The 27,398-nt window shown below is 32.0% G+C and overlaps 1 protein-coding gene across 7 annotated transcripts; it reads left to right on the forward strand.

The window, feature by feature from the left end:
• The first annotated feature begins 1,535 nt into the window (after window positions 1–1,535).
• Window positions 1,536–27,244, forward strand: LOC143252785 (putative cytochrome P450 12a5, mitochondrial). 7 transcript variants are annotated; one of them, XM_076505483.1, is made up of 10 exons: window positions 1,536–1,668; window positions 11,036–11,337; window positions 13,455–13,692; window positions 14,205–14,395; window positions 14,539–14,743; window positions 15,366–15,528; window positions 18,689–18,858; window positions 21,866–21,944; window positions 22,518–22,721; window positions 25,651–27,244. In XM_076505483.1, exons 2-10 carry the CDS (start codon window positions 11,103–11,105, stop codon window positions 25,762–25,764), a joined length of 1,599 nt encoding a protein of 532 aa, XP_076361598.1. In that variant the 5' UTR covers window positions 1,536–1,668; window positions 11,036–11,102; the 3' UTR covers window positions 25,765–27,244. The 7 variants fall into 7 exon arrangements, with proteins under 7 accessions (XP_076361598.1, XP_076361601.1, XP_076361602.1 ...); XM_076505486.1 differs by having other exon boundaries at window positions 1,555–1,668; window positions 11,072–11,337; XM_076505487.1 differs by having other exon boundaries at window positions 1,565–1,668; window positions 11,098–11,337.
• The last annotated feature ends 154 nt before the right edge of the window (window positions 27,245–27,398 follow it).

Raw genomic sequence — 27,398 nt, forward strand, 5'->3', positions numbered from 1 at the left:
TTGTAACATTTTTGGATATATAGATATTTAATCTCAATTTTAACAATACTGATATATTATAGGAATATAACTACACAATTAAAACTGAAGAAAAGACTTTTCAAGATCTTCTGTAAATGTAATTCTACAAAAATGCATATTCTAATGAGTTAGGGCTTTCTAGTAGTTATTATCTTCTATCAGAAGATTAATGTACCATGCTGTCTTATTACACTTGCACCTCCATATTTGTATTTTACAGCCAATTATTAAAAATAAACCAAACGTCAATAATATATCACTTACTGCTGAAGTATGGTTAAACCAAAACATGTTATCTGAAGTTTGTGGCTAAGTCTATTTTGATAAAGTATGTTGGTTTTCTATAGTTAGGAACAAAGTACAAGAGAGCAAAAGTTGACTTAACTTTTGTGTTATAATCTGTAACTTTATGAACATATGTTGTGTAAATAAACAAAACGTCGCAAATAAACAAATATTCAAAATACACTCTCGATCGTAATTAGTTTCCAAACCAATTAATTATTTTATAAAACCCACTTTATTAATCTTATGCTGAAAATCACTAATTTCGTAAATGTTTTTAATGAAACAGATATTTCATTGTAAGTTTTATAAAAGACTAATTCGAGCTGCAGATATTTACTTAATTAGAACGAAATACCGAAAAAGTTGAAAACAAATCTCATCTGTAGTCCTTGGTTGGTTGGCCATAAGTAGAATAATCTTAGATAAACGAATGTGTTAATTTGCAATAAAAAGATAACATCTATTCTGTATCATACTGTTTTAGTGTTTAAGAAAACCAGACACTATTTTCGAACAGACAACGTTATGTTCCAAAGTTTAATATTTTGTGCTTAAAATAATTTAATCGAGTACTTAAGAATTAAGAATTGCACGTGTATTTTATATTTATGTTAACGCTATCAAGGTTGCTTCTGCTCCTGATTTTGGATTACTGACCAGAAGATAGACAGCCAAATTAATGTCAAATTAATGCTTATGATGCATATAAAACTTATAAATGATCAACAGTTGTTGAGATATTTTCATAAAATATGAAATACAAATATTTAGAAAATACATGCACATGCATACATACATATATAAATATATATTTTATATAAAAATAATTTATTGATTTATCAGGATTTAGATTTAGATTCAAAATGCTCTAATTGAACTGGTTAATCTCAACAGTACTTTTAAAACATAATTTAACAGTGAAGTTAGAAAAGCTTTCACTCTACCAGTAGCTCAGTTAAGTTACCACCAGTTTTCTTTAGTAAAGCAACTTAATTAATGTTTTCTGAATTGACATGCAAGTGTATTATCAAGTCGATTGTTTAAAAAAGAAACTAATTAAAACACATATCAGTACGAGTTAAAACTTAAGTCAAATGTTCCCATGTTCTTTAGAAGTATTCTTGTCCTCGTTTTATCAGTGTTACATTACTTGTAACAAGTACTCATTGACTTATTAGATAAAAGCTAAGATGAAATCCTACGCCTTTTATATCTAGTAGGCTGGAATACACCTAAACATACATTATCAGTTCAGATGAAGAACACACACAACAGGGTCTAAGGATACTCTTATATCTTAATGTTTGAGTAGTTTTGTCAACAAGCAAACTAGTCCTCTGCGACACTTGCTTTATAATTGTAAGTGAAACATTTAACCTAAAATTATTTTTTATTAAAATATAGAGTACTGTACGATTTTCATATAAAATAAGTATATCAAATCAAAGCAATTTTAATGTAATTTTAACGAAATAAATACCCTTGTGGTTTTATTTGTTTATTTTTGTTTCAAAATCTATGTTAGAATTAATGTATTTTATATCATTATGTGTCAAACTGTTTCAATGCACTTGTAGAACTGAAATAACCGAGTATACGTATAATTTAAATGGTATGTTTAATGTCTTTACAGATAGAATTATGTTTTCGCTGGGTAACAAAAAGTAAAACTTTATCTAGAATATAGTGCAACCAGTATTTTAAATTATGTTTAAATCCCCTAAATTTTATACTTACGTGTTCTTCCTTTGCATTTTGTTACCAAGAAACATCAATACTATACACATTAGCAACATTTAATTTTCTTACAATTAAAAAATCTATTCTATCTGCATAAAATCCTACATAATGTATAATACAAGTTGATATCTGTAATCTAATTCAAAACTGTCAGAGTGGCAGGAACTACTACTTTTAAAAGTAAGAACTCACGATAAATCACAGAGAGACTTTTGCTGGCTCAATGGTTAAGCTTGAAGGCTAGAACCTATATTTCTTATGGTAGGGATAGCAAAAATAGTCCATTTTGTAGCTTTGAGTTTAACAACAAATGAACAAACATTTATTCGGTATAAAACGAAAACAACTTGTATATCAGCAAAAATATTGGAGATAAAATATTACTTTTAATCATCTTATTTTTTAAATTGACTTTGAATTATTCCAAATGATGCATAATTTTAAATGAAAATAATGTATGTATTTCTATAAGGTAATCTATAAGTTGAAATATTTCATTCGTCGTGAAATAATGTTTAGTTATTCTATTAGTAAGATATTTTATGCAAAAGGAATTGAAATTTTCAACTTTAACTGTACAAAAAGAACTGTATGTGTTAGTTTTATTCTCATATACAGAGATAATTGTGGCCAAGCATTACTCAAATGAGTTTTCTAATTCTCTACTTCATTTATAGAAAACAAAACAGCCAGTTTGAACCAGTTCAAACGTATATCGAAAATATTAAATGTATACTGAAAATTTTCCAACTATGTTTATAGGCCCAGCATGGCCAGATGGTTAGGGCGATCGGCTCGTAATCTGAGGGTAGCTACTTCGAATCCTCGTTACATCAAACATGCTCGCCCTTTCAACAGTTGGAGTCTTATAATGTAACTGTCAATAGTTTGTCGTTAATAGAGTAGCCTAAGAGTTGGCGGTGGGTGGTGATGACTAGCCGACTTTCCTTTGGTTTTATACTGCTAAATTAGGGATGACTAGGACAGATAACCTTCGTGTAGCTTTTGCGCGAAATTAAAAACAAACAAACAAATAAACAGACGTAGTTGTGAATAAGAAATATCAAAATCGAAGGCGTTTCGATAGTAGAGAACAAATTTTAAAATGAAATCATAACATAAAAAAAAAACCCTTTCGTGTAAGACAGATTTGGGATCTACAGTTTTAAAAGCACTATCACTTTATGGGAAGTTCGTACCTATAAGCAATGTATGAACAATAATTAAACATACAATGGCGTTTGGAAATTTAACTCAAGAGTAAATCTTTGAAACAGTTTTAAATTCAGAGAATAACATATATATATATGTATACACATATATCTAGAAAAAGGATCTAGGAAAAAGGATGCTAGTAACAAATTCGTTCAAATCTAACACGCTGTAGGACATTTCTAGAAATGTTTATGTATAAAGTACTACATAGTAGAACTGAAGTGACAAGAAATTTTGAAAGCCGTAATCATGGTCAAAATAATCATACTATTGACTATGGAGTTAATTAACCTTTAAGATGCCAGCGGTTGTAAATATAAAAACTACCGATGGGACAGCGGTAAGTCTTCGGATTTATAACACTATAATTAGGCGTACAATTCCCTTCAATTGACATGGCAGATAGTTCAACTTGGTTTTGTTATGAGAAAACCACTGTTTTAAGTATAAATATAATTCTATTGTAAATTTTAAACATGTCATGATAGGATCTTACACTTTTTTAGCCAAAATAGATGCTGTATTCATGGGAAAACACATGGAAATAAAACTAAATGTTTCACATAGTATTTATTTAATCAAAATTTGATTAAATACTATTACGCTTCATTTGTACAGACATGTATATTTACGACATGTGTTGGTGATTAGCAAACTTCTTAATACACAAGCCTTTTATTATTGTTCTAAATTTCAAGTCTATTAGTTTCAATGATACTCAACTATCATACCTAGATAAGCAATGATAACACCTAAGATTCCAATAGTATTTGACATTTATGAGTAACCTCGAGTTTATTGTTTGTACTACATTTCAAAATCATATGACATTTTTAACAATGACTTGTGAAATTACGAATAATGTTATCTACTTTACTCTTGAAAAAACACAATGAGGTAGCACGAGATGTAAAACGAACTTCCGAACTTTAGTGTGAGGTGCATTTGCACCAAGATTTCTTAATTATCATTGCACATGCGTATCTTAACCAAACAAAATCAGTTTTAATAGCAGTAATGATAACGAGTATCATGAAATGTTACTGTTCTCAGTTTTATTCTATTTTTTGCCTGTTTTCAAACTAAAATAAATTAAATATTTAAGTATAAGATTATTGTTAAAAAGTGTATAGCTAATGTGGTAGTAAACATATTAGGTTTTAGAGATACATGTTTAAATTGCAATCTGTTAAATGTTTAACGCACAAAATTTAAATTACAATGTCTATTATGCTTAGCGGAAAACACTTATTAAACAGTTATTCAAATATCTTATTATCATAATTAACCAATTACATAAGCAAAACGTAGGACATGATCACATTTTAATATTGCAGTTTTATAACAAATAAAGAAGCAAGATCTTCCTTTTCAACCTATAACAATTAACGTCCTCAGATGTGTTGACAATAACCTACTACAGAAGAAATAGTAGTGGCACAGCTAGTTTTGGTTACCTTCTCTTTACCAACTACACTAAGAGAAAAATTATTGTTCGAGTTAGTTCTGCGTACTCTTTGATCAGGAAAAAGTATACATAAAATGTATCTAGATGTAGCTGGAATTACATCTAGGCTTACAACATTCACTAGAAGTATGTTAATGTTAACTAACTAGTGTGATGGCTTTATTACAACTGATTGATACAGAATAAGGTCAGTCAGCGTCCCGACAGTTCTTATATCATCCAGGAACTGTATTTTTCGTCCATGCATTTTCATGGACACAAACCACGTGCCACCCAATCGTCTGAGAAAATTTGGCTGATCACCATATCTTTCAGCACGAGCTGTCTGCTGTACTCTTCCACTTTGGCAGACAGACATAATTTCGATGCAGCAACAGTTACAATTTGCTGTGCAGCTGATCAAAACTGGCAACCATGCCTACCTTTCTGCGCAGCAAGGCATGGAAAGGTAAATTTCAGGTGACTCAGTTACCCATTCACAAAACAGGTTCTTTGGTCCAAAGCAATGTTCAACATCAGTTGTGGTTCAAACTTCAAGAGAAGACTATGAAACCATAACTTTTTACCAGGAACAAGTGGGTTACGTTGCAGTAGTGTATTATATTAATTGCTAGCTTACCTTCAGAAAAACTCAAGTGTGATGTTACCTAGTGCATTAAGAAGGTGATCTGTCTGAGTTATAGCTACTTCAACTTCCACTATGAGCTTCTTCTTTTCTTGTGAGTTGTTCTCGTTACGTTGAAAATATCTCTCACACCTGGTAGCTCCTTCATGAAACCATCTATAAAGAAATCCTCAGGATTTAACAAATTATTAAAGATATGCTTAGCAGAACTATTTTTATTCCTTGAACTTGCTCAGTAGACAGCTTCGTCCTTTATTTGATAAAATATTTAAAAGAACGTTTATAAAAGCTCAATAAAATCAAGGATTGGTCCATTGGATCTCAGATTAAAGCATTTTACTGCTTGCTCCTCTCTCCACCCATTATAAACAATCGTTCCTCAGTGGAACAGCGGTATATCTACTGCATAAACGCTAGAAACCTGATTTTGATACCCCTGATAGGCAGATCACAGATAGCCCATTGTGCAGCTTTGTGCTTAATAATGAACAATCATCTTATCTGTCTGAAATACTTCAGAAAATTGTGTAGGTTCCAGTTATCCATGCCTTAACTGTCTGGTACAGATCTGTTCAGACTTACTTGCAGGGACCTGTCACGCGATAACTATCAGGTGTACAGTGGCATTAATATGCTCAGGGATTCCTACATTTGGAAGAATGTATCATCTATCTACCTATGTTACCCCTATTTTTGTTAACTAGTACATCAGATTTTATAGGGTTCTATGCTTCTCTGTGACTTATACTTGTAATGGAACCAAATCTCCTATCAGAGAAGAGTTAAAAACTGAATGTTTTTGATCAGCAGACAGTTGATGTTTTAATATAAGCTGTCTATTAGTAAAACAGTTCAAACTGGCAAATTCATCCAACAGCAACACCTCCAGTCTCTCTCTGTGTTTCCAGTGCTGGAGTTAGCAAACTCTGGTCATTCTGTGCCTAGTTGTCCTGTAGAGATCTCCCTATTCAGACTCAATCTCACCAGACTACGAATCTTCTTCATGCTAAGAAAGATTCTTAGAGGAACACCCAAATTAGTTATTCTAGATGTGCCATGTTTCAGCCATTCTCTATCCCGAATGTGTAGCCACAGCAATAAAAAGGTTGTTGACCTTCAAAGCATCGCCTAAAGGATTTCTCTGAGATCTGACAGGTGTTTACACCCAGTGACTAACTCTTCTTTTTGCAGAAAACGTCATTTTCATTAATAGAAAGATTTATATGAATAACATAAGAGAATAGAAGAAAACAGGAAAATAACCTCATCAGATGAAAAAGAAAGAATTTATACAGAAGCAAATCCTATCATCACAAAAAAATCCTTTCTTCTACCTACACTGTATTTTATGTTCATTGGTTTATCCCAAGAGTAATTTAGTATGTTATACAGAATAACAAGAGACCACACAGAAATATATTACAGAGCAAATCAAAATGATATGATCTGGTCTAAGTAAATGAAACAAAGAGATTGGATCGACGTAAAACACAGTGAAGCAATTTTTATTCACTACATACAAAAGCTATAAAAAATAAGTCAAGCATATTTTTATGGTATCTTTAGTGTGGACCACTTCCAGTAGAGTTCTTAAGAATTTTTCAATGGTTTGTCAAGAGTCTGTACCCAAATGAGAAAACATAGCATTATATGCGCGAAATAACAAAGTTTTTCTTTTTCATGTGTGAATATTATCAAAGTAACTGTTGGTTATTCCTATCAAAGATAAGGGAGGTTGTAACCTCACTAAATTACCTGAGCTGCTAAAGATACGTATCACTGTTTATTTCTACATAGTATACTTATTTTAGAGAAGTCTTTCTCACAAGAAAGTGCACAAGCTACGTTAGGTTAATGGCCCAAAACAAAACGTAACACGGGTGAAATGAACTTAAATGCTTCCATTACCAAAATTTGCGCTGTAAGTACAAACATTTTGAAATATTTAGTGCTAAACAAGGGGAAAGAAAACACATTATATTACTGCATAGGACAATATCGCAATTCAGATTAAATTAATTGATTAGAAATATATAATGTTAAACGTGACGTGAGATGGAAATACAATGATATTAACACTCATAAACAACACTATTTTCATACTATAATGTTAAGTTTAAAATTAATTCTGATAATCTAGATAGGCCACAGTGAGATTACAACTTTCACATGGTGAAGATATGAATCCAACATTTGTAACCTGAATAATAATATAAAATAGTTTATTCATCTTAGAAATAATGTATGGAAAAGATTATAGTATAACATGTGAAAAATGACTTGCTTTGAGAAACAATTACTAAACATGTCTCAGGAAAAGTAAAAATATCAAAAGTAGTCATAGGGACTATTTGGAAAACAAAGCAGAATTGTACCTATTGATTCTAATTCTTATCAAACTCGTAGTGGGGTGTATAGGTGACGGTCTATATTGGAAAACAGTAAGCAGCGGTGGGTGGTGATGAAGCTGCCTTCCCTCTAGTCTTACACTGCTATTAGGGAGCTTAGCCCTCAGTAATTCCCAAACAAACAAACAAACTTACAACTAATGAGTTAAAAGTTCATTAACTTTATGAAGCAACCAGAACCAATTATTAAAAGAATCAGGCCACAGTCTTCTGAAAACAAGAATGATGAAGCATTAATAACAGCCGTAATTTTTCATTGCTTGGAATGGTGAAGATTTATTAAAATTTATAATTGATTAAGGAGGGTTGTTTTTACTTAAAACATTAGTGATGTAACAGATAAGATTTCAAAAAGGACACAAACCCCTCTACCCCCGCCACTAAATTCATAATGGGTAGACAGTAATCGAACTATTCTATCTGGATAGATTAATTTTGGAATTTATTACTCCTTCTATTTCTAGAAATAAAGTATGGCATGGCTTTTATATATGTTAGATTTTTTTACCCTTGGAACACAGCAAAACAATAAAAAGCGTTATATAACATTAAATAATCCTCACAGCACTATAACATCACGGCATTGAAGGCGTACTCTTGACTTTATTATTTTGAGAAAACGCTTTCGCGAGCAGTCTATTTCTAACTCTGGTAATAGACACAACTATTTTCGTGAAGGGTCAAACAAACATGGGTAAGAATGAAAAAGACTACACAAATTAAACACCTTAGAGAAGATTATCCACACGCGAAATTAAGATTTTATTTCTAAACGTTAAGTGTGTTTTTCTTATAGCAAAGCCACATCGGGCTATCTGCTGAGCCCACCGAGGGGAATCGAACCCCTGATTTTAGCGTTGTAAATCCGAAGACTTACCGCTGTACTAGCGGGGTGCTCTAAACGTTAAGCCTAATTTTTGTGATTTTACATGTAGCAACGTAAATTTATTTACATTTGAGAAACCATGGATTTTCTTTGTTATATCTCCAGTAACAAATTACGTATAAATAACTATTTTATCAGAAAAACATATATACTATTCACTATCACGTCATTTGCACTATATCGTATTGGTGTATGAATTCTGTTGATAAACCAACTTGATCATCTGCACTAGGTTCAAAAAGTCATCAGTTGATAACACTTTATAAATTATACTATAAGTTATGTCTCCTACAACATTCAGTTGCTCACGGAATCTTTCATGTAGTGCAGTTTTATGGTGATCAGTGGCTGAGACTAAAAGTATTAGATTTAACAGAGAATTGAAGCTGTGATATTTATTTACACGGTGGCAGTGAAACGACAAATAAATCAAGGACAGACATATTATGTAAGTAGTTGTTTCTAAGTATGTATTTAAGTACAAAATATGACGATTTATAGTTAATCATGTGTAATATGCCGTATTAACGCTTGTTTGAAGTTAAGCACAAAACTACACAATAGGTTGTATGTGCTCTACCCACCATGGGGTATCGAAATACGGAAGCTAGCATTGTAAGTCCGCAGAAATACTACCGTAAGGAAGGGGGCATATTAATATAAAAAATATTACATCACCTGCCAACGAAAAAGACAAATACGTTGCTTTTATAAATGCTTTGATTTTTTTCTTTACCACTAGCACTATGTGAAATTGTTTTTATACGTCAGAGGGAAACATTCATTTTATGGGTTTCATATACATTGGAAAACAGTTTTAATCAATTAAAAGCCTTGTTGCAAGCTTCTAAAGTATGTATAAACAGATTCTTTAAGTAGGCTAATAAGGACATGGAAATTTTTTGAGAAAACAAATGCTTTAAAAAAAACACTAAAATTAAATAAGGAAAGAAACTTAGTTCATAAATACACTGCTTTTGAGGTTGACCTTGGAAACCTTTTTTTTTAAGTTATGGTCATCTGGATTTCATGACATAATTCGATAAAGAAATATGTTGAAGGGTTATGATATAGCGTGTAAAATGATAGAATGGTTCAGTTAACATTTTGAAGCTAGAGGGAACTCTATTTACGTGTTTATTAACTAAACTCATAAAACTGTTTTGTACTTGTTGAGAATCAGTAGATTTGTTTACAGTAGGCACTGCAAAGGTCACACTAACTTGATTCAGTACTAATAGTTTTTAACCAGTATTGTTATATACATGAGACCGTTTAAATTTAATGCAAGCATTACGAGTTAAATAGTTTGAATATAGCGCGAGTTTTAAATTTACTTATTGTTACAAGTGATAGTTTAACGCTGGTTTGTTTAAGTAACTGTGCGAACCTACGTTGGTTTAATGCGTGTTCAGTTATTGTGAATTGGCACTTGTTGTATTGTTGGGTTATCTCACTAGAACATTTTTCGTTTTCATTGCTGTCGTAATTGAATATTACTAGTTTGTAATATCTTGTCAGTTTATAAGTACGCGTCCTAAATGTAGTTCAAGTTATTTAGTTAATTTGGTTTATTTTGAATTTCGCGCAAAGCTACTTGAGGGTTATCTGCGCTAGCCGTCTCTAATTTAGCAGTGTAAGACTAGAGGGAAGACAGTTAGTCATCACTACCCACTGTCAACTCTTGAGCTACTCTTTTACCAACGAATAGCGGGATTCACCGTCACATTATACTCTCCCCACGGCTGAAAGGGCGAGCATGTTTGATGCGACGGGGATTTGAACCCGCGACCCTCAGATTACGAGTCGAACGCCTTAACCCACCTGGCTATGCCGAGCCTTTTAGCGCTGAGAATTAGGTGTTGTTATTAGGTGTAGTTAAACCAAACAATCCTCTAAAATAAAATAGTGTTGAATAAGGAATACTTATCTTCTTAAATATAATAGAAATTTTCAACAACTAGCGGAATCATATTATCTTGGTAGGAAACAATAAATTATTTCGAACGTAAATCACACACTGTATGAGATACTATCGGTAATATATTTAGATGGACGTAGTTCGTATTTTTGTCCATTATATTAATGATTATCGTAGTCAAATATATACATTTATTTATTTACTTATTCCCATACCTGATGTCTAATGAAGAAATAAAACGACGTAACTGTTAAGGTTCAGAGAGCATTGGATTGGAATGTGAGGCAGTTTTATTATTGCTGATTCATAGTTTATTTCTGTGTTGAATCAATTGGGAAACATGCAAAACTTATTCAAGTATAAAATATGGACAGAAAGTTGAATCAATGGTCAGTTTTAACTTTTACGAAGTTTGTCTCTTTTGTGTAAAATATACCTTCTAACGGGATAAATGTTTTCTCAGTTTTAGATTTTACTAGCAGCCTTTGAAATATTTCAGAGTCCATCAACTTCCTTTTTATTCAGAAACAATGGTGACTCTGTCTGCAAGGTCCTTTGTTCGACTATTACTTCAAAACACCAAGGTTTTGTGTTCACTGCCAAAATTACAACTTATTCACCAGCAGAAAGCTTCTACAAGAGTTTCTGTGGCAGAACAAACCTTCTTTAACGAAGGCCATCAAAATGTTAAACCTTTCAGTGAAATGCCTTGCGTAAAATCGTATCCTATTATTGGAAGTACGTGGGTATATTTGCCTCTAATAGGTAAGTGTCGGCTTTATTAACGTCTACTTGATACATTAAAAAAATGTTTACTTGTTATTTCGGTCTAATCATTTAGAATATTTTTGGCTAGACGTGACCTATAATTAGAATTAGGGACTTTGAATCTAAGAGTCCATTTTTTACCCCCTGTTACCACAAAATCGCGTTCTGAACTTCAGGCGATCGGAAGGAAAATTAAATTTCAATATTTGAGTAGAATAGCCCAAGAGTTAATGATAAGTGTTGTTAACTAATTCCCTTCTCCTAGTCTGTCTTATAAAAATTAGATTATACTAGTACAGATAGCCATGTGTAGCTTTTCACAAATATCTAAAACAAGCAAATAAAACATTGGTAGATTTTGATTTCTGGAAGAATTAACTTTCATCAGTAACTCAGAGCTAAACCAAAAGAAACAAGATATTAACGAAATATATATTCAAACCAGTGAATACTTCTTCTAAGATATCGCACTCATGGTCTGTACATTCCAATTAACATAACAGACTATTTATATTGTCTTACGATATACTATGCTACATTCTATAGAAACTGAGAAGATAGACAACAAAGTTACTACTAATTTTTTCTCTAGTGCTCGTGTCGAGATTTTGCTGTTTATGATATTTTTTGACATTTCATTCATCATTTTATTGAATGATAGTGGCAAAGATGTTCACTTCTACAAAGATTTAAACGAAAAGCATATTATCTAAAGTGTTAAAACAAATCGATAAAAATTCCTTAAAATAAAAACATAAAAATTATAAGCAAGAAGTGAAAATACTTATGAAGAACGTTAAGATTTTGATGAATAAAGTTTTTGAACATATCATATGTAAAAATAATTTAAAATAAACCTTTGATACGGTTTATTGTGATACGTATTGTACTAACTATTGCTATTAATTTTACACCATAAAGTCAATAATCGTTTTTACTTAAGTTTGAAAAATTATTAGAAAGATTTACAATTTTCAATCAAATACGAATGTGATCTGTGGTATACATCCATTTATATTAGTTTGTATTTAAAATAGTTTAGAGGTTGTAAACTGTGATATGCGTTTATCATAAGCTAAGCCATTCTACAATATAACTTGTACAACGAGTTTTCAAAATTTGAGCAAGGTTCTTTTGTACTGTTACAAGTTCGAAGTCAAGAGGATGTGTCCAACCTCGAGATCAATAATCAAATCGGTATTTGACTTATTAGTTGTACATGAAAATGACAAAAAAAAAAAAACGGTAACTGACTTTCATTTCTCTCAATGGGACTTGTTTAATGATGTTGGTGACTTAATATTCTGGGAGCTAAAGTATGGGGTTTGGTAAATTTACAAACAAAGCCAATCAAAACAAATGGTATTGGTTCTTTGCTAAATCTTCTTCTTTCCCCTGTGTTTGCAGATAGCGCACCTAAATAAAGAAGGTACCAGTGTGTTGACTCAACGTCTTATCCTTTGAGGTGTTATGTTTATTTTTTATTTTGAAGAATTTTGTGCGAAGCTTTCCGAAGGCTCTCTGTGCTAGCCATTCCTAATTTTGAAGTAATAGACTAGAGGAAAGGCAGCTATTAAGCACCACTCACCGCCAAATCGATAACTACTCTTATTGACACTATGGGTTTGGGCGTCACTCTTACAAAGCATTCACAACTCCAAAAGTGTGGATTGCCCAATTTCTCCACCCTTATTTGTGTGTATGTGTGCGGTAAGAAGGGGTAAGCCACAGAACCTTGGACTAAAGTATGGCGCTAAACTACCATGGTGCATTAGTATTTATTCAATATTGCTTTATTTGCCTAATAAAATGTTGTTGTTTTTCCCTTGAACATTTTGTCTCAGTGTCTTTTTATGTGTGTGTGGGATGGATTGGAACTTAATTATAACTCCATAAAGCAAATATTTTAAACATATTATTTTTATCTTTTTAAGATATATTTTTCTTTAAAATTCATTTTAGAATGTAACAGATTTTCAACTTTTTTTTAAAAAGCGAAACCGTACAGAATTATGACTTTAAAATAAGGGTGTTTTCATACTATTCTTTACTTACGTGTGATGTTAAGTTATGTTGTGTGAAATAAAAATATATTACCATTTTGTTGATATTAGGTAAATATGACGTTAAACGATTTCACATATCCAACACCATGAAGTTCCAGGAATATGGGAAAATCGTCAAAGAAAATGTGGGAGGACGCTTTACAACAGTGCTTCTGTTTGACCCAAAAGACATTGAAATAATGTTCCGCCATGAGGGCAAATATCCTGCGCGAACAGCAATAGAGAGTCTTCTTGCTTATCGGAAAATGAGAGAAAAGTACTTTCGTACTGCTGGACTTCTTGCAATGTAAATTTTCATAACACTTCTAAATTTGAAATATATAACAATTGCATTTCTATGTATCACACAAATATATATATGTGTGTGTGTGTGTTGACAAACTTTGCATGATTATTATAAATATGAATATTTTTATTAGCTGATTACTGGAAAAGCTGAGAAGTAAATTGTATAAATTAGCAGAGGAATATCACTATTATTATTTGCTATTAAATTATTAGTGCAGCAAAAAACATAACCAAATTCAATGAGCTTCCAATAACGTGAGACAAATCTATATTTACAATATAAAAAATACATAAACTTTAGTAACTATTAGTTTTATTTAAATGTATATTTGTATATGTTTCTATATGTATTTCAAAAACGATCGAAATAAATCGCAGACCTCTTAGAAATGTCAAGCGTTACTGAAATACTTATAACTTAAGACATTATACAAGTTTTTAATTTAAGCAATCAATGTTAACATTACATAATCAATATATTAACTGTAAACATTTTTACCTGTTTGACAGCCAGGGTAAAGAATGGTATAATCTCAGAAGCAAAGTCCAAGCACAAATGCTTCGTCCAAAATCTGTGCAGTCTTACCTTAACCAAATGAATCAAATATCTGATGATATGATAGCAAGAATGATTCATTTGATGGACAACATGGGAGAAGTTCCAGATTTTCTAAACGAACTTTATAAGTGGTCATTAGAATGTAAGTCATTGTTTAGTTCATCATTTGAGAAATATATAAGTAATAAAAGATCAAATAAGAGTATGCAACTTTGTTGTTAATTTTTAAAACAATAATCAAAGTTACTTGTAAGAAACATTGATTTGTAGTTGTTTTCATCATAGCTGTGGCATTTGTTGCTCTTGACGCCAGGTTGGGCTGTGTAGATTTAGAACAAGCTCCGAACTCACGAAGTCAGAGGTTAATTGTAGCAGTAAATGACATTTTCCAGGGAATGAATGATCTTGAATTTATGCCTTTAGCTTTGTGGAGATACTTTCCTACTCGAACCTGGAAGCGGTTTGTAAATGCCCAGGATGTATTTACCGAGTAAGTGAATAACATATTTTTATGAAAATCTCATATACCATTGCCGTATTTAATGACATAAAGATTCATACAAATCGTGTATTAATGTAATGTATACTTATCACATTAGTTAATTAAATCCCTGTTAATTATGGTCGTTATAGTCATTTATCTGATCTACGCTTAGGCTTATAAAGATTCGATCTTTTTAAGGTTTAGGCGATAAACTTTCGCGTTGTTATAGTAATATTAACATGAGGTGTATATTACTCGAATAAGAGATAAAATATTCTCATTATCGATATGCCAAAACTATAACAAGCAGTAGCTTTGTATTCTAATAATTAACATAACAATTAATTTGTTTATATGTTTATTATATTTATATGTACACTATATACAAAAACTTACTGTATGCTGAGATTATTTGACCTTAAAACATAAAAGAATCGATGTATTTGAAAGATACACATTAGGTGTAAGTTAGCATAGTAAGTAAATCAATTTATAAATAATGCATGGATTATGGTATTTTAATTGTTTGTCTCAGTTCTTAGTATATAATGTTTGTTTCAATTAAAAATTGTAAAATTATTACTGAACAGTTTTTCAGTTTTTAACTCTTACTTACTGACATTTTAAGGACTGCTATGGAGTATTTGAACAAAGCTTTGGAACGAATCAAAGCATCAGCTGAAGAAGACAGAGAAATGACATTCTTGGAAACTATGTTATCGAAAAAGCAAATGGATTTTCGTGACGTTATTACAATGGTTTTGGACATGTTGATGGCTGGAATTGACACAGTAAGTAAATACAAACTCTGTTTTATCTTTTTACCACACAAAAGATTACCATGTGGGTTGTATCACAAAAGAATTTGACGAATTGTGATATTGTAGCTCAGACGTTGTGACTTTCTAACAGACAAGTAAAATTGTCAAAAGAACTGATAACTTGCTAAAATAATAGTATCTGACATCGGATAAAATTGGTAACAAAGATTCAGACACAACCGCCTTAAGCGATAATTTTTCGGACTGATAGTGCTAAAATCAGGGTTTGGTTTTTTCTGGTGGACAGAGCGCAGATATACCATCGTGTAGCTTTACAGTAAAAAAGACAAACAAAAAGCACCAGCAACAGTACTCAGAAAGATCAAACACAATAATGTTGAAACGTATTTTCAAAAACGTGTTTCTTTCATCTTTACGCTTAGAAGTATGTGGCTATTTTATAAAAAAAAACAATAGGCGATTTTATAATTTTTTAAAAGTTTGATACGTTTATTTGTAAAATGAGCATGCACTTTTCATATCTGTTAAAATAAAAGGGACATTTTTATATCAGCTAGCAATTAACATAAAAAACTATATTCTCCTCACCCCCCCAGTAACACGGATTCATAACGGATTTCAATACTCGTGGTGAGCAATGTATAGATAGCTATTGTGTAGCTATGTACTTAACTACAAGCAAACAGACAATCCTCTCATGCTTATGCACTGATTGAATAGTACTATTTAACAAAATTTTTACTTTTTCTTGTTCCTGGGCAGTGAGTGTTATTTCCCAATTGCTTATGCCTAAAGAAAATGGAAAATACCTATTTTTCTCTTCAAATTTTGCTTTTGTGACCAGGGTAATGAAATGTTCAAATTTACCCATTTTCCAGAACCTTCCAGGTAGATTCAGTGCTGAGTAGTTGATAGAGAATTTTTTCAAACTTAAAAGAATTTTCAATAACATTCTAGATGTTGTAGAACTTCACTTGTCAAGATGGGCTCTACTTTTGCTTCAATGTATCCGGTCTGTGCAAGGCAACTGGAATTGCCTGTAACTCGAACGAGTGGCGCGTCTTCATTGATAACTCATTCAGAAGCCTCTAAGCTGTGCTGCTCCATAACAGGAATAACTATCCGTCTCTTTCCCTAGCTCATTCGGTGCACTTCAAAGAGGAATACAACAACGTCAAGACCTTGCTCGAAGCCTGGAAGTATGAGAAGTATGGCTGGAAAGTTATCGGAGACTTCAAAATAGTGGCATTCCTGATGGGTCTACAAGGAAGTTTTACCAAGTTTCCCTGTTATCTTTGTCTTTGGGACAGCAGGGACACCGTAGCACACTACAACAGGAAGCACTGGCCACAACGAACTGAGTTCTCTGTAGGAAAGCACAATATCATGTGTGAGCCTCTAGTAGACCTCCAGAAGGTGTTGTTCCTACCATTGCACATAAAATTGGGTTTTATGAAACAATTTGTCACAACTCTTGATGAGGAGTCTGCAGCCTTCAAATACCTTCGAGACTTCTTCCCTAAGCTGTCTGAGGTAAAGGTCAAAGCTGTTGCTTTCGTTGGATCATAAAGAAAGAAGATCCTGGAGTGTACAGAATTCTCCAAGAAGCTCAGTAGGTAGGGAAAAAAGCTTGGGACAGCTTTGTCGCAATGGTTTGGGGCTACTTGGGCAATCACAAGGCCGAAAATTGTGTGGAATTGTTTGAGGCTCTGGAGAAGAACTACGGCAAAATGGGCTGCAGGATGCCCCTGAAAGTCCATGTCCTTAACGCTCATCTTGATAAATTCAAAGAAAACATGGAAGCATACTCAGAGGAGCAAGGCGAGCACTTTCACCAAGATATACTGGACTTTGAACGCTGCTATCAACGAGTGTATAACGAAAACATGATGGGAGACTATATTTGGGAGCTGATACGTGAAAGTGATTTACATTGCAGTCGCAAATCTCGAAAAACTACTTATTTCTGGACATTTTTGTTCAACTTTAGTATAAATACATGTAAATCTTGATTCATGTGTTGTTTTATTCAGACCTTATGCAAATGAAAATGTGCAAATTTGCCCGTTTTTACATAGAAAATAAACTAATTTCTAAATTTCATTATTCAGGTCACAAAAGCAAAATTTGAATAGAATAATGGCCATTTTCTGTACTTTGACAACATAAGCAATTAAGAAATAACACATACTATCCAGGAACAAAATTTGTGTTACACAGTGTAATATTTCTTTATTAAAATTTAACATAAATACGACAACGTAATCAACTTTTACAAATCAGTAACAATTGTTCTTAAACCGTTCTTAAAACAATAGATATTTTTTTCTCCCTGAAAACTGTCTTGGCTATTTATTTGTGTTAAACAACTTTTTTATCATTTTTCAAAATATCAAACTCCTGTTTCATGGTAACACCATATGATGCCAGGTGTTACGCAATATCACCACATATAAGATTTTTCAATGTATTGATAATTATAATAATCAATTATTTATTGAAATATAAGAATTTTATTTGATTTATTGAATCACGCAGAGAAAGTTTAAAATATGTGTACGATAAAACTGTTTTAATTAAATCAATATAAAGCTTTATCACAAGTGCGTCAACATTTTTAGAGGAAAATGTTTTGGGTGCCACAAAAAGGATATGAAACTGTAATGTTGCTTTGTAGTAATTTCTGTTGTTGAAGGGTTCTTATGGATTATCCAATAGAAATAATAAACGAAAGTCCATTCCACTCACTGAAAACGAAAATATTTTATCTCTTCAACTTCAAATTTCACAGTTAGTATAACCAGCATTCACCAATAGGCCTAACTTCACAACTAAAGCACAACTAACATAAATATAATTTACTTACATATTTTTGTATCTCTACGTATTCACAGTAATAAAGTAACTAAATTACTATTGGGACTAAACAAATTGACCAAATAATGCACTTATTGCTCATTATTGAATACAAACAGTCTCTCATTTTACACTTACTTTACATTATGGAAAAGTTTCTCTCATTCTTGCTCTTAATTTGTTTTCAAAACTTGCAAAATGCTAATTTTAATGGTAAATTATTTTATTTGTTTATCAAGTAGAAAACTATAATTAATGTTTAATAATTATACTTGCATTAATGATGATTCACCCATTATTTTAATATTTCCAGACGTCCCATTCTATGGCTTTTGTTCTTTACCATCTGGCTAAAAACCCAGATGTTCAAGAACGAGCTTACCAAGAAGTACGATCAGTTTTACCTCATAAGAATAAGAGTTTGTCAGTTTCAGAACTGAATCAACTTCGTTATGTAAAGGCATGCATTAAAGAGAATATGAGGTAAGTTTTATAGGAAGTTGTAATAGGATACGTAAGAATGATATATGTCATAATACAAAGTCATTTTAATCGTTTCGTACGTCCTCACACATTCAATTTCTTCAATGAAGTTGCATCAGGAGGTGAAAGGTCATATTTCTCATAAGGATTGCCATTGACTTTGAAATATGGCTGAAATCTTGTAGACTTTTGACTTGTAAGTTTTTTCAGCTCTAAGTAATTGTTTATTACCACAAAATATACATGGTTGAAGTTTAGTATTGAAATGTTCTCTTTCTTAATCGTAGCCTTCATTTTATTGATGAAAGGATTGGCTAAGGATGGGTTTCTAATTTAGAACCTGTTGATGTCATCACAAACATACTGCTTTGGGAGTTTTCTTCTTTGTTTGAAAAATATTGAAGGTTGAAGGTTCATTCTTTGGAATGATGTGTCTATAATAAGACATTCTTTACAAATATTGTTATGATTAACCCTCCTCGTAAAGAACATTACTATTTGTCTAATAGTGGAAATATTGAAGTCAAATTATAAAAAAAAATCAGCATGGACCAAATACAGAGTTTGAATGCATTATATTAAAACAACACTAGGGTCTTACGATGTCATCTGATAACTACGTACCTTTATAATAGCCATGAAGCATAGTTTACTTTGCAATTGCAAAACATTCTGATGTAAGGCTATTGTATCCAATGAATAAACCTTCTTTAATGCTTTTCGTAATACATATGGTGAAAGTGGATGGTGATATTTCAGAACCAGTTTCAACAGATTGATCACACAATTTTGTCTCTGTTCCATTTTCTAACTGACTGAGGCATGCAACATTTGAAAAGATGTGTCATGGAAGTAACTTGTGAACATGTGACTGTTTTCTCTACACGGACATCCATCTTGATTACGGGTGGCTTTTGCCGCTGAATTGTGTGTGCGTAGATTCTCATTTATTATATGACGCTCCACATTTCTTATCAGGATTGGAGTACGACTTGTTACAGGACTATTTTTAAATGTTTCTGGTGTCTAATGTTGATTCATGTTAATTTTGTTTTCCAATGTCATTAAGTACATGGAATGTCCCATTCTTAGAAGCTGTAAGTCTCCAATCTGAAAAATATTTATCATATGAGGGTTTGAGTATTTTGTGCAGGAAAGGGCTGCTAATAGTGATCAGTTTTCGGTGACATCACACTACCAAATGATGTCAAAATATACTCCTGATTCATGCCGTTCTACCTTAACTTTATATCATACGTTGTTGTCCCATGACATGCCAAATTTCATATTCAAAATCGTTTGAGTATAACGTACTCAACTCGCTATTTACAGGTGCTATATATACCACTTATTGCACCATGACTCGCACTTGAGAGAACAGACTACTGAGTTAGCATATGCAACTCGTTCTTCTAAAATAGGATTAACTCTTAAAATATTTACTCAAGTAAAGGTGAAATACTACGAGTTCCCATCACTCATCGACAAAATATATTTGTACGTTTTATTTACTCTACAGTTTCACTCTTGTTTAGAAACGTGATAGTTTTCGTATTTAGAGATGATGAACTTTTTACTATATCTCAGAACGGCTGGTATGGGTATTAACCCATCTTACTTCTCAACATTGGTAAACGTTTTCGTCATTTACGGTTGGTTAGTGTTATAAACGTCATACAATCGAAATTAACATAACCAAATAATATGCAGTTTTAGAATAATTTGTCCATAAATTTGCAAAAATGCATGATTGATCATTTGAAGGTGTTACTAGAAGTCTTCTTTTTTTAACTTCAAACTATAAATGTCTTATTGATCGAAATGATGGATTCGCTCTCACATCACTGTTGCGAATCCCACATGAGTACGTTATATACAGTTGTGTGAATGCGAATTCGAATAAATTGTTTTAATTTCACATATATTTGTATCTATCGTTTCCAGAACTTATGTAATTTACCAAATTCGTTCATCTTCTCACGGATTCTCACTATATTTTAATAACTGTAGAAAAACTTTCCACGTTAAAAACCGAAAATTTTTCTAAGCAAGAATGTGGATCAAATTAGGTGCCCTTTATCTTTGTAGCGCATGAAAAATAAATTTGAAATGAAAATAAAATTAAAAGATAAAACTAACAAAAACAATCATGTTAAAATTCAGTTTATATAATTAAATGACTCGTTTTTTTCACGTTGTTTGTTTTATATAATAATTCATTTTTATCTCATTTGGACATATAACAATGGGCCCAATTCTTGATACTTTTCTAAGGATCATGGAACAGTCATTGACTACTGGTTTACCTACAGGAATGTAAACTAGAAGATTCGTAGTTAACATTTCGTTACAATAAAATCGCGCTTCAAACTTTTGAGCAGTGCAAGCATTATAAGAATGGCGATTAAAATTTATCAGTTGTCAAGTAGCGTAGTCGAAGAGTTGATGGTAAGCGCTAGCTGCCATCCCTTTAGTCTACAAGCTCAAAATTAAGAACATCTATCACAGAGAACCTTTCTGTAGCTTTACGAGAATGTCCGAAATACACGTAGATATGATACTGAACATTATTACAATTACATCTGATATTTCTTCTGAGATAATAGAATATCTTTTAGTTTATTTCTATATTACGAATATTTCATTTATCTTTAATAGAAGTACAGTTAGTTTATGGTGTTAATCTGGAATACGTTTTTCAGTACGGAATGTAATTCAACTTACAGAATTGTACGTTGTGCTTGAAAACTCATAATATAACCTTAAAACAGTTATTCTTTCTCATTTATAGTGTCTTACCTACATATTCATCACACAATTATGTCTTTGGAAGTTTATTTTTTTTTATGACGATTTTATGTTAGTCTTTTCATGATGTTTGATCTCTCGCGTAATCTTTTCACTTAATTGGGAACTTATGCTTGAATAACTTTTTAATAACAGTTGCTGTAAGTATTTCAAAAATAAACATGAATATTGGCTATTGTACTTAAATTTTCGCATTCAGGTTGAATCCCATTGTACAAGGTACAGTAAGAGAACTGGATCATGAAGTAGTTCTGTCAGGATATCGTATTCCTCCACGGGTAAGATGAGTTGTGTAACCCTTTTTTGTTTTGTTTTTCCAAAAAAAAAGTCAGTTTTAAAACTAGTTTCTTAACATTTGTTACAGATGGATAATATATACACATATTTTTGTGATCAAGCCACAACAATACTAGATTTACAGTTATATTAATATTTAATTGTGATGTAAACTTTAAGATGTATGTTTCATCGTGTAACAAAACGTGCTGGTTTTCTCGAATTTAAAACATTTTTCTTGTATTCTAATATATCTTTAAAACAATTAAATAAATACATCAATGTTAAAAAATATAATATACCGATGCAAACGAGTGGTAAAAGTTAAAAACCAGATTTGTATGTTTTCAAGAGTTGTCTTCTAAAATAGCTAGGTTGTATCAGGATTTATTTTACTATAATTTTTTATTCCTTTTTATCCAGATTACATTACAAGTATCATAATTATAACACATCTCACTTCCAAATACTGAGCTTGTACTAATTTTAGTTTCTAAATGATTCTGCTCGATACGTATCGATCTAGTCTAGTTAAGAATTTATTGTGTTATACAACTACTATGTTTTTTCCGTAGGTTCTGCTTGTAGCACAAAATATGGTGGCATGCCGATTGGAGGAAAACTTCCCAGAACCTCTAAAGTTTAAACCGGAGCGATGGCTAAAGGACGAAGACGAAAATAAGACACACCCGTTTCTATTTATTCCTTTCGGATTTGGACCCAGGATGTGTGTTGGGAAGAGAATAGCAGAGCAAGAAATTTTGGTGCTTGTAACAAAGGTTTGTGAGAAAATAACTGATCTATTGTATAAAAAGTAAAAAAATAAGTAAATTATACATATATTTAGATAAACGTTTGTTGCTCTTTCTTATTACGACTTTAAATTTGGAAAGAAAAAAATTTAAAAAAACTTTAAAAGAATTTTAAATATTAGACTATAACGGTAAGTGATATTTTAAACACATTATTTTTCAATGATGACTGAACGGTAAGCTTTCGGGTTCGCGCCCGCGTCGCGCTAAACATGCTCGCCCTCCCAGCCGTGGGGGCGTATAATGTGACGGTCAATCCCACTATTCATTGGTAAAAGAGTAGCCCAAGAGTTGGCGGTGGGTGGTGATGACTAGCTGCTTTCTCTCTGGTCTTACACTGCTAAATTAGGGACGGCTAGCACAGATAGCCCTCGAGTAGCTTTGTGCGAATTTCAAAAACAAACAAACTGTAAGCTTGAAATTTCACAACACAAAATTTTGATGTTTGTTCCCGGTCTCGGTAATTACAAACAGTTCATTGTGTGGTTTTGCGCTTAGTAAGAAATGCATAAAAACATTTTTATTATAATTTGCATCATAAATGTCAAATGGTGCTTAGAAAATTAAAAGCCATCGCCATATAGAGATTAAGTTTGACCAAGTGGCAATTAGTGACGTCAATACTGAATTCAGAAGCAATTACACGTCCATCTGTTCAAGAAATTGATGAAGCCTGTATATAAGTATGATGTAAACGGTGAAGATTTTATGTTTGTTAGTATGCTAATTATTGATAAATAGAGCTTTACTTTTAATGGACAAATAGGTTTGACGTTTTGTTGAGTATATTTAATTAAGTGTCACTGGAAGTTTCCATTATTTTTATTTGTGCAGTTTTTCTAAATTCAAGTTAGATTAGCTTATAAATGGTTTAGCCCAGCATTAGGCCTATTAGTACTATAATGAACATTTCAATGATTCTAAATTTTTTCCTTTAGAATAAAGTTTTAACTATATGTAAACACCCTTCGATATATTAACGAGAGCTTGATATATTGATATGGCGCCCTTAACCTAGTCTTGGCTGAGACAGACCACATTTAAACGTTAGCAAGACGTGACGTCGTAACCTGAAGTTAATGCTTATGATCATAGGCATAGGATAATATTAGGAGAAGGTAAAAGACTTTTTCAACCTCCGATTCATGTTATATGATATTGAAACACCTCAGTGTGGATCTTTCCGTGATACTGACTCGTTTTATCCCACATTTCAAAGATAATTTAAAAACTTATCTAAAATGTGTGGAATTTAGCCCCATTTTCTGTTACTCGATCGACGTTACTTCACACTTTTTTGTTCCAACTTTCGCATCCCAAATTTTTCTCATTCCAAGATTTGTCGGAAAATAAAATCTTTGGGGTAGGAGGGTTCAGTTTTGGAACAATAAAAACAGCTACACAGTTGGACAAAATTGTACTATATACGATTTTGTTGATGGCTGTACGGCACAAGTAATTTATTGTTTTTTTTTTCACTATTAAATTAATATAATGTAATTTGACCTCTGAAAAGAGTAATTATCTGTTCAAATTACACGTTGGTAAAGTGTGATAAATTGGTAGCTTTAATTTTTGAATACAAATACATTTCACGCAAATTGTATCCAGACATGTAACTGTAGAGGTCTTGAACATGACGTCACAAAACCTTCAGTTTTATTCAACACTGCCATATTGGACGTCAAACACTCCTTCTAGCAACCAACTGCAGTTCACGTTAATGTGAGATTTGAATGTTTTAGTTCTGTGACTAGCTGTGAAATAAATGGTCGAAGGCTACCCAGTTTCATAATACATTTCTCTTATGCGCATCAGGGAAGACCACTGTAGTGGAATGGGAACTGTAGTGATAATTGTCTTCAAATACTACAACAAGCGAGGAGCTGAGCGTAGCCTTAGTTAGCATTTCGGGCTGTTCATCAAAACGTCAGGGTTCAAGACATGATGCTACTAAGTATGCTTCACATTTTTAGCTGTGGGTGCGTTATAAAATTTAGTCATTCAACTAACTGGTTCAAAACCTGCGTAAAATTCGTGTGTTTTGCTAGTGCTACTGGCTGTCTTCCCTCTGGTTAGCAGCTCATAATTAGGAATAACTTATTCTGAATCCCAGTGGTCTTTAACCTAAAAGTTTAGCTCACATGCGTACAAAATGCTCTTCAAGTTGAAAATTCCATTTCGTGTGAGAATGCTTTGAACTACTTTGCGAGAGACGAGTTGACCAGTATGTTTCCATTGTTCTTTCTTAAATTCTTCAGTTGATAAGGACTGTAAGACTGTGTTATAAATAACATTTTAAAATAATCTCCACAAATATTGTTGTGGCTTTTATATCAATCCTTTAGTTGATATAACATAAATAAATTTGATTAATGCTTAACATGGTTGTCTCCGGAGTCATGTTCGGCTGTTACTCGAGAACTTGGCAAAGTAACTTTTATCCCTTCATAAAATTCTCTAGTCGTAAACGTTTAAATCTGACAGGTTCTAATGTTTCGCATTTGATCATATATCACATATTTTAACAGTATTAATTTACTCGTGTAGTATTTATACATATATCTATTACGAGTTTCTTTAGAATTTGAGATAAATTTGCTTTTAAAATACTTTTTTCTTTGTGTGCCCATATATTTACTCTGTTTTTATTTTATATAGTAATCTCAACATTGGCATGTATTTAAAGTTCAAAAGGAACTTCTTTGACGTTCAGTAAACTGCTTTCTTCTCTAAATGCTTGCAATTTACTCCGACTCACGTTAAAGTATTGGTGAAACTATAGTTTTTTGGAAGAGATACGTTTTGACTGAAAACAGCAAATATTTCCCGGGACTTCAAACAAACATTCAGTAAATTTAATATGTAATATTCTTATTAAACCTTTTTTTTTCAGCTTCTACGTAGGTTCAGAGTGGAGTACCATCACGAAGACATAGACTGTTACACTCGTTTAGTAAACGTTCCTGATAAACCGCTGAGATACCAATTTGTGGAAAGGAAAAATTGAGGACGTGTGTTAATATCGCTTTTTAACTCCTTTGTTACGACCATATCTTAAGGCCTTGAAGCATCTTTTCTACATTTGCACTTTTGTGTGTGTCAAATTAGAAATTTAAAAATACACATAATTTATTATTTCTTTCTATGATCATATTTTCTTATAAGATATATTCAGAACGCCGTCTTTCTGAATTTTAGAACCACACTTTTCCCTATCACTTTAGTAGATTAGTTTAAAATCATATGAAAAACTGATAATCAAATCAAGGAAACTAACTGTCTTCACAGTTTGACTAAAGAGCGTTAAGTTCGTTTAAAAGTAAATTAATGTCATTCTTCGAATATTAAAATTTACTATCTGTATTGAAATCAGTAAAAGTGTTCGTTTTGTCAGTAACAAGTTACCAACTTCAAAAAAAACTTTCTAATGCATTAGCAGCGTGATTGTCACTAAAAATGTTGTTGAAACACAACGAAAGTATAATTTTAATTCCGTAAATTTTGTTTATATTAGTGAATTAATCCAATAAAAGTCATATCAATATCTTTAAACATAAGATTTTACTCTCTTAATATGTGTGCTTATTATTAGTAGCATGTAGGTACGACTGACTGAAACATTTCAGATTGTTAAATCATTATGTAAGAATCAATGTTTCTACTGAATTATTTACAGATCTGACATGTATTGATACTGTTAATTTCTAAATTATTCTTTAATAAAAATGTGGGTTGAGGGGAAAGAAATGTGATTGAAGTATTAGCATAACTGTGAATACTTCGTATATGTCTTGTAAATAATTGTTTAAATTTTCTTTGACATTTCGTAACATAGAATATTACGATATGATTGGAATGTCTTTTCAGGTTCTTTTTTCATTTCACTGTGTAAACTCCAGTAAAAACTCAAAATTTTATTAAAGAATCTGAGATCGAACTTGGATATAGCTGACTGGGCAAAAATTTTGTGGAATTTTTTAATATTATTATACTTTTCTGTAACGTGTATATAACACGCATGTGTATATATAAATATATATACATGATTTCTGTATTTGGCATGTGAACGGATGTTGCTACAAACTTTTGAAACTAGATCTTAGTAGGACTATTAAAACAATGAATAGTTCAGTTTGTTTTACCTACTAACTATCGTAGTTCTATATGTTAATTTACGCTTCTCTTCAGCAACATAACCTTTAAGCACTCATATCTGTAAAGCAGTACTTCCTATTTGCAGAAAGTACTCCTGATTCTGATTGTCTTTTCTTGTTGCTGGTTTTAATGTTACTATTTAATTATAGCATGTATTTTGATTATGATGTTGTAAAATTGTTTTGTAAAGATTAGTTTCCTGTTTTTCATCCTTATTTAGTGATATTTTTATTGTATTTTATCGATGCTTCTTAGTTTGTGTGGTTGTGTGAGGCATGATGTCGCTAAATTGTGACGTCACAGAATTTAAGATTAAAGTATATATTTACAAATCACAGGTCTGTTCTTTAAAGTTGTTATTTGCTTTGAATTTTGAGTAAAGTCAAACGGAATACAATCCTGAAATAAAGGGGGCGGAGTACGTGTATCACACTTACACCCTTGTGCAAATTAATTGAAACAAGACGGAATATTACGATTTTTTTC

Source organism: Tachypleus tridentatus, chromosome 6 (genome assembly GCF_004210375.1).
Source record: "Tachypleus tridentatus isolate NWPU-2018 chromosome 6, ASM421037v1, whole genome shotgun sequence".
Lineage (NCBI taxonomy): Eukaryota > Metazoa > Arthropoda > Merostomata > Xiphosura > Limulidae > Tachypleus > Tachypleus tridentatus.

Excerpts from the sequence above, each read along its gene's own strand:
- LOC143252785 (XM_076505483.1), top strand. The coding sequence starts at position 11,103 with ATGGTGACTCTGTCTGCAAGGTCCTTTGTTCGACTATTACTTCAAAAC. Across the intron at positions 13,693-14,204 it reads ACTGCTGGACTTCTTGCAAT|CCAGGGTAAAGAATGGTATA; the intron begins GTAAATTTTCAT and ends CCTGTTTGACAG. Across the intron at positions 15,529-18,688 it reads TGATGGCTGGAATTGACACA|ACGTCCCATTCTATGGCTTT; the intron begins GTAAGTAAATAC and ends TAATATTTCCAG.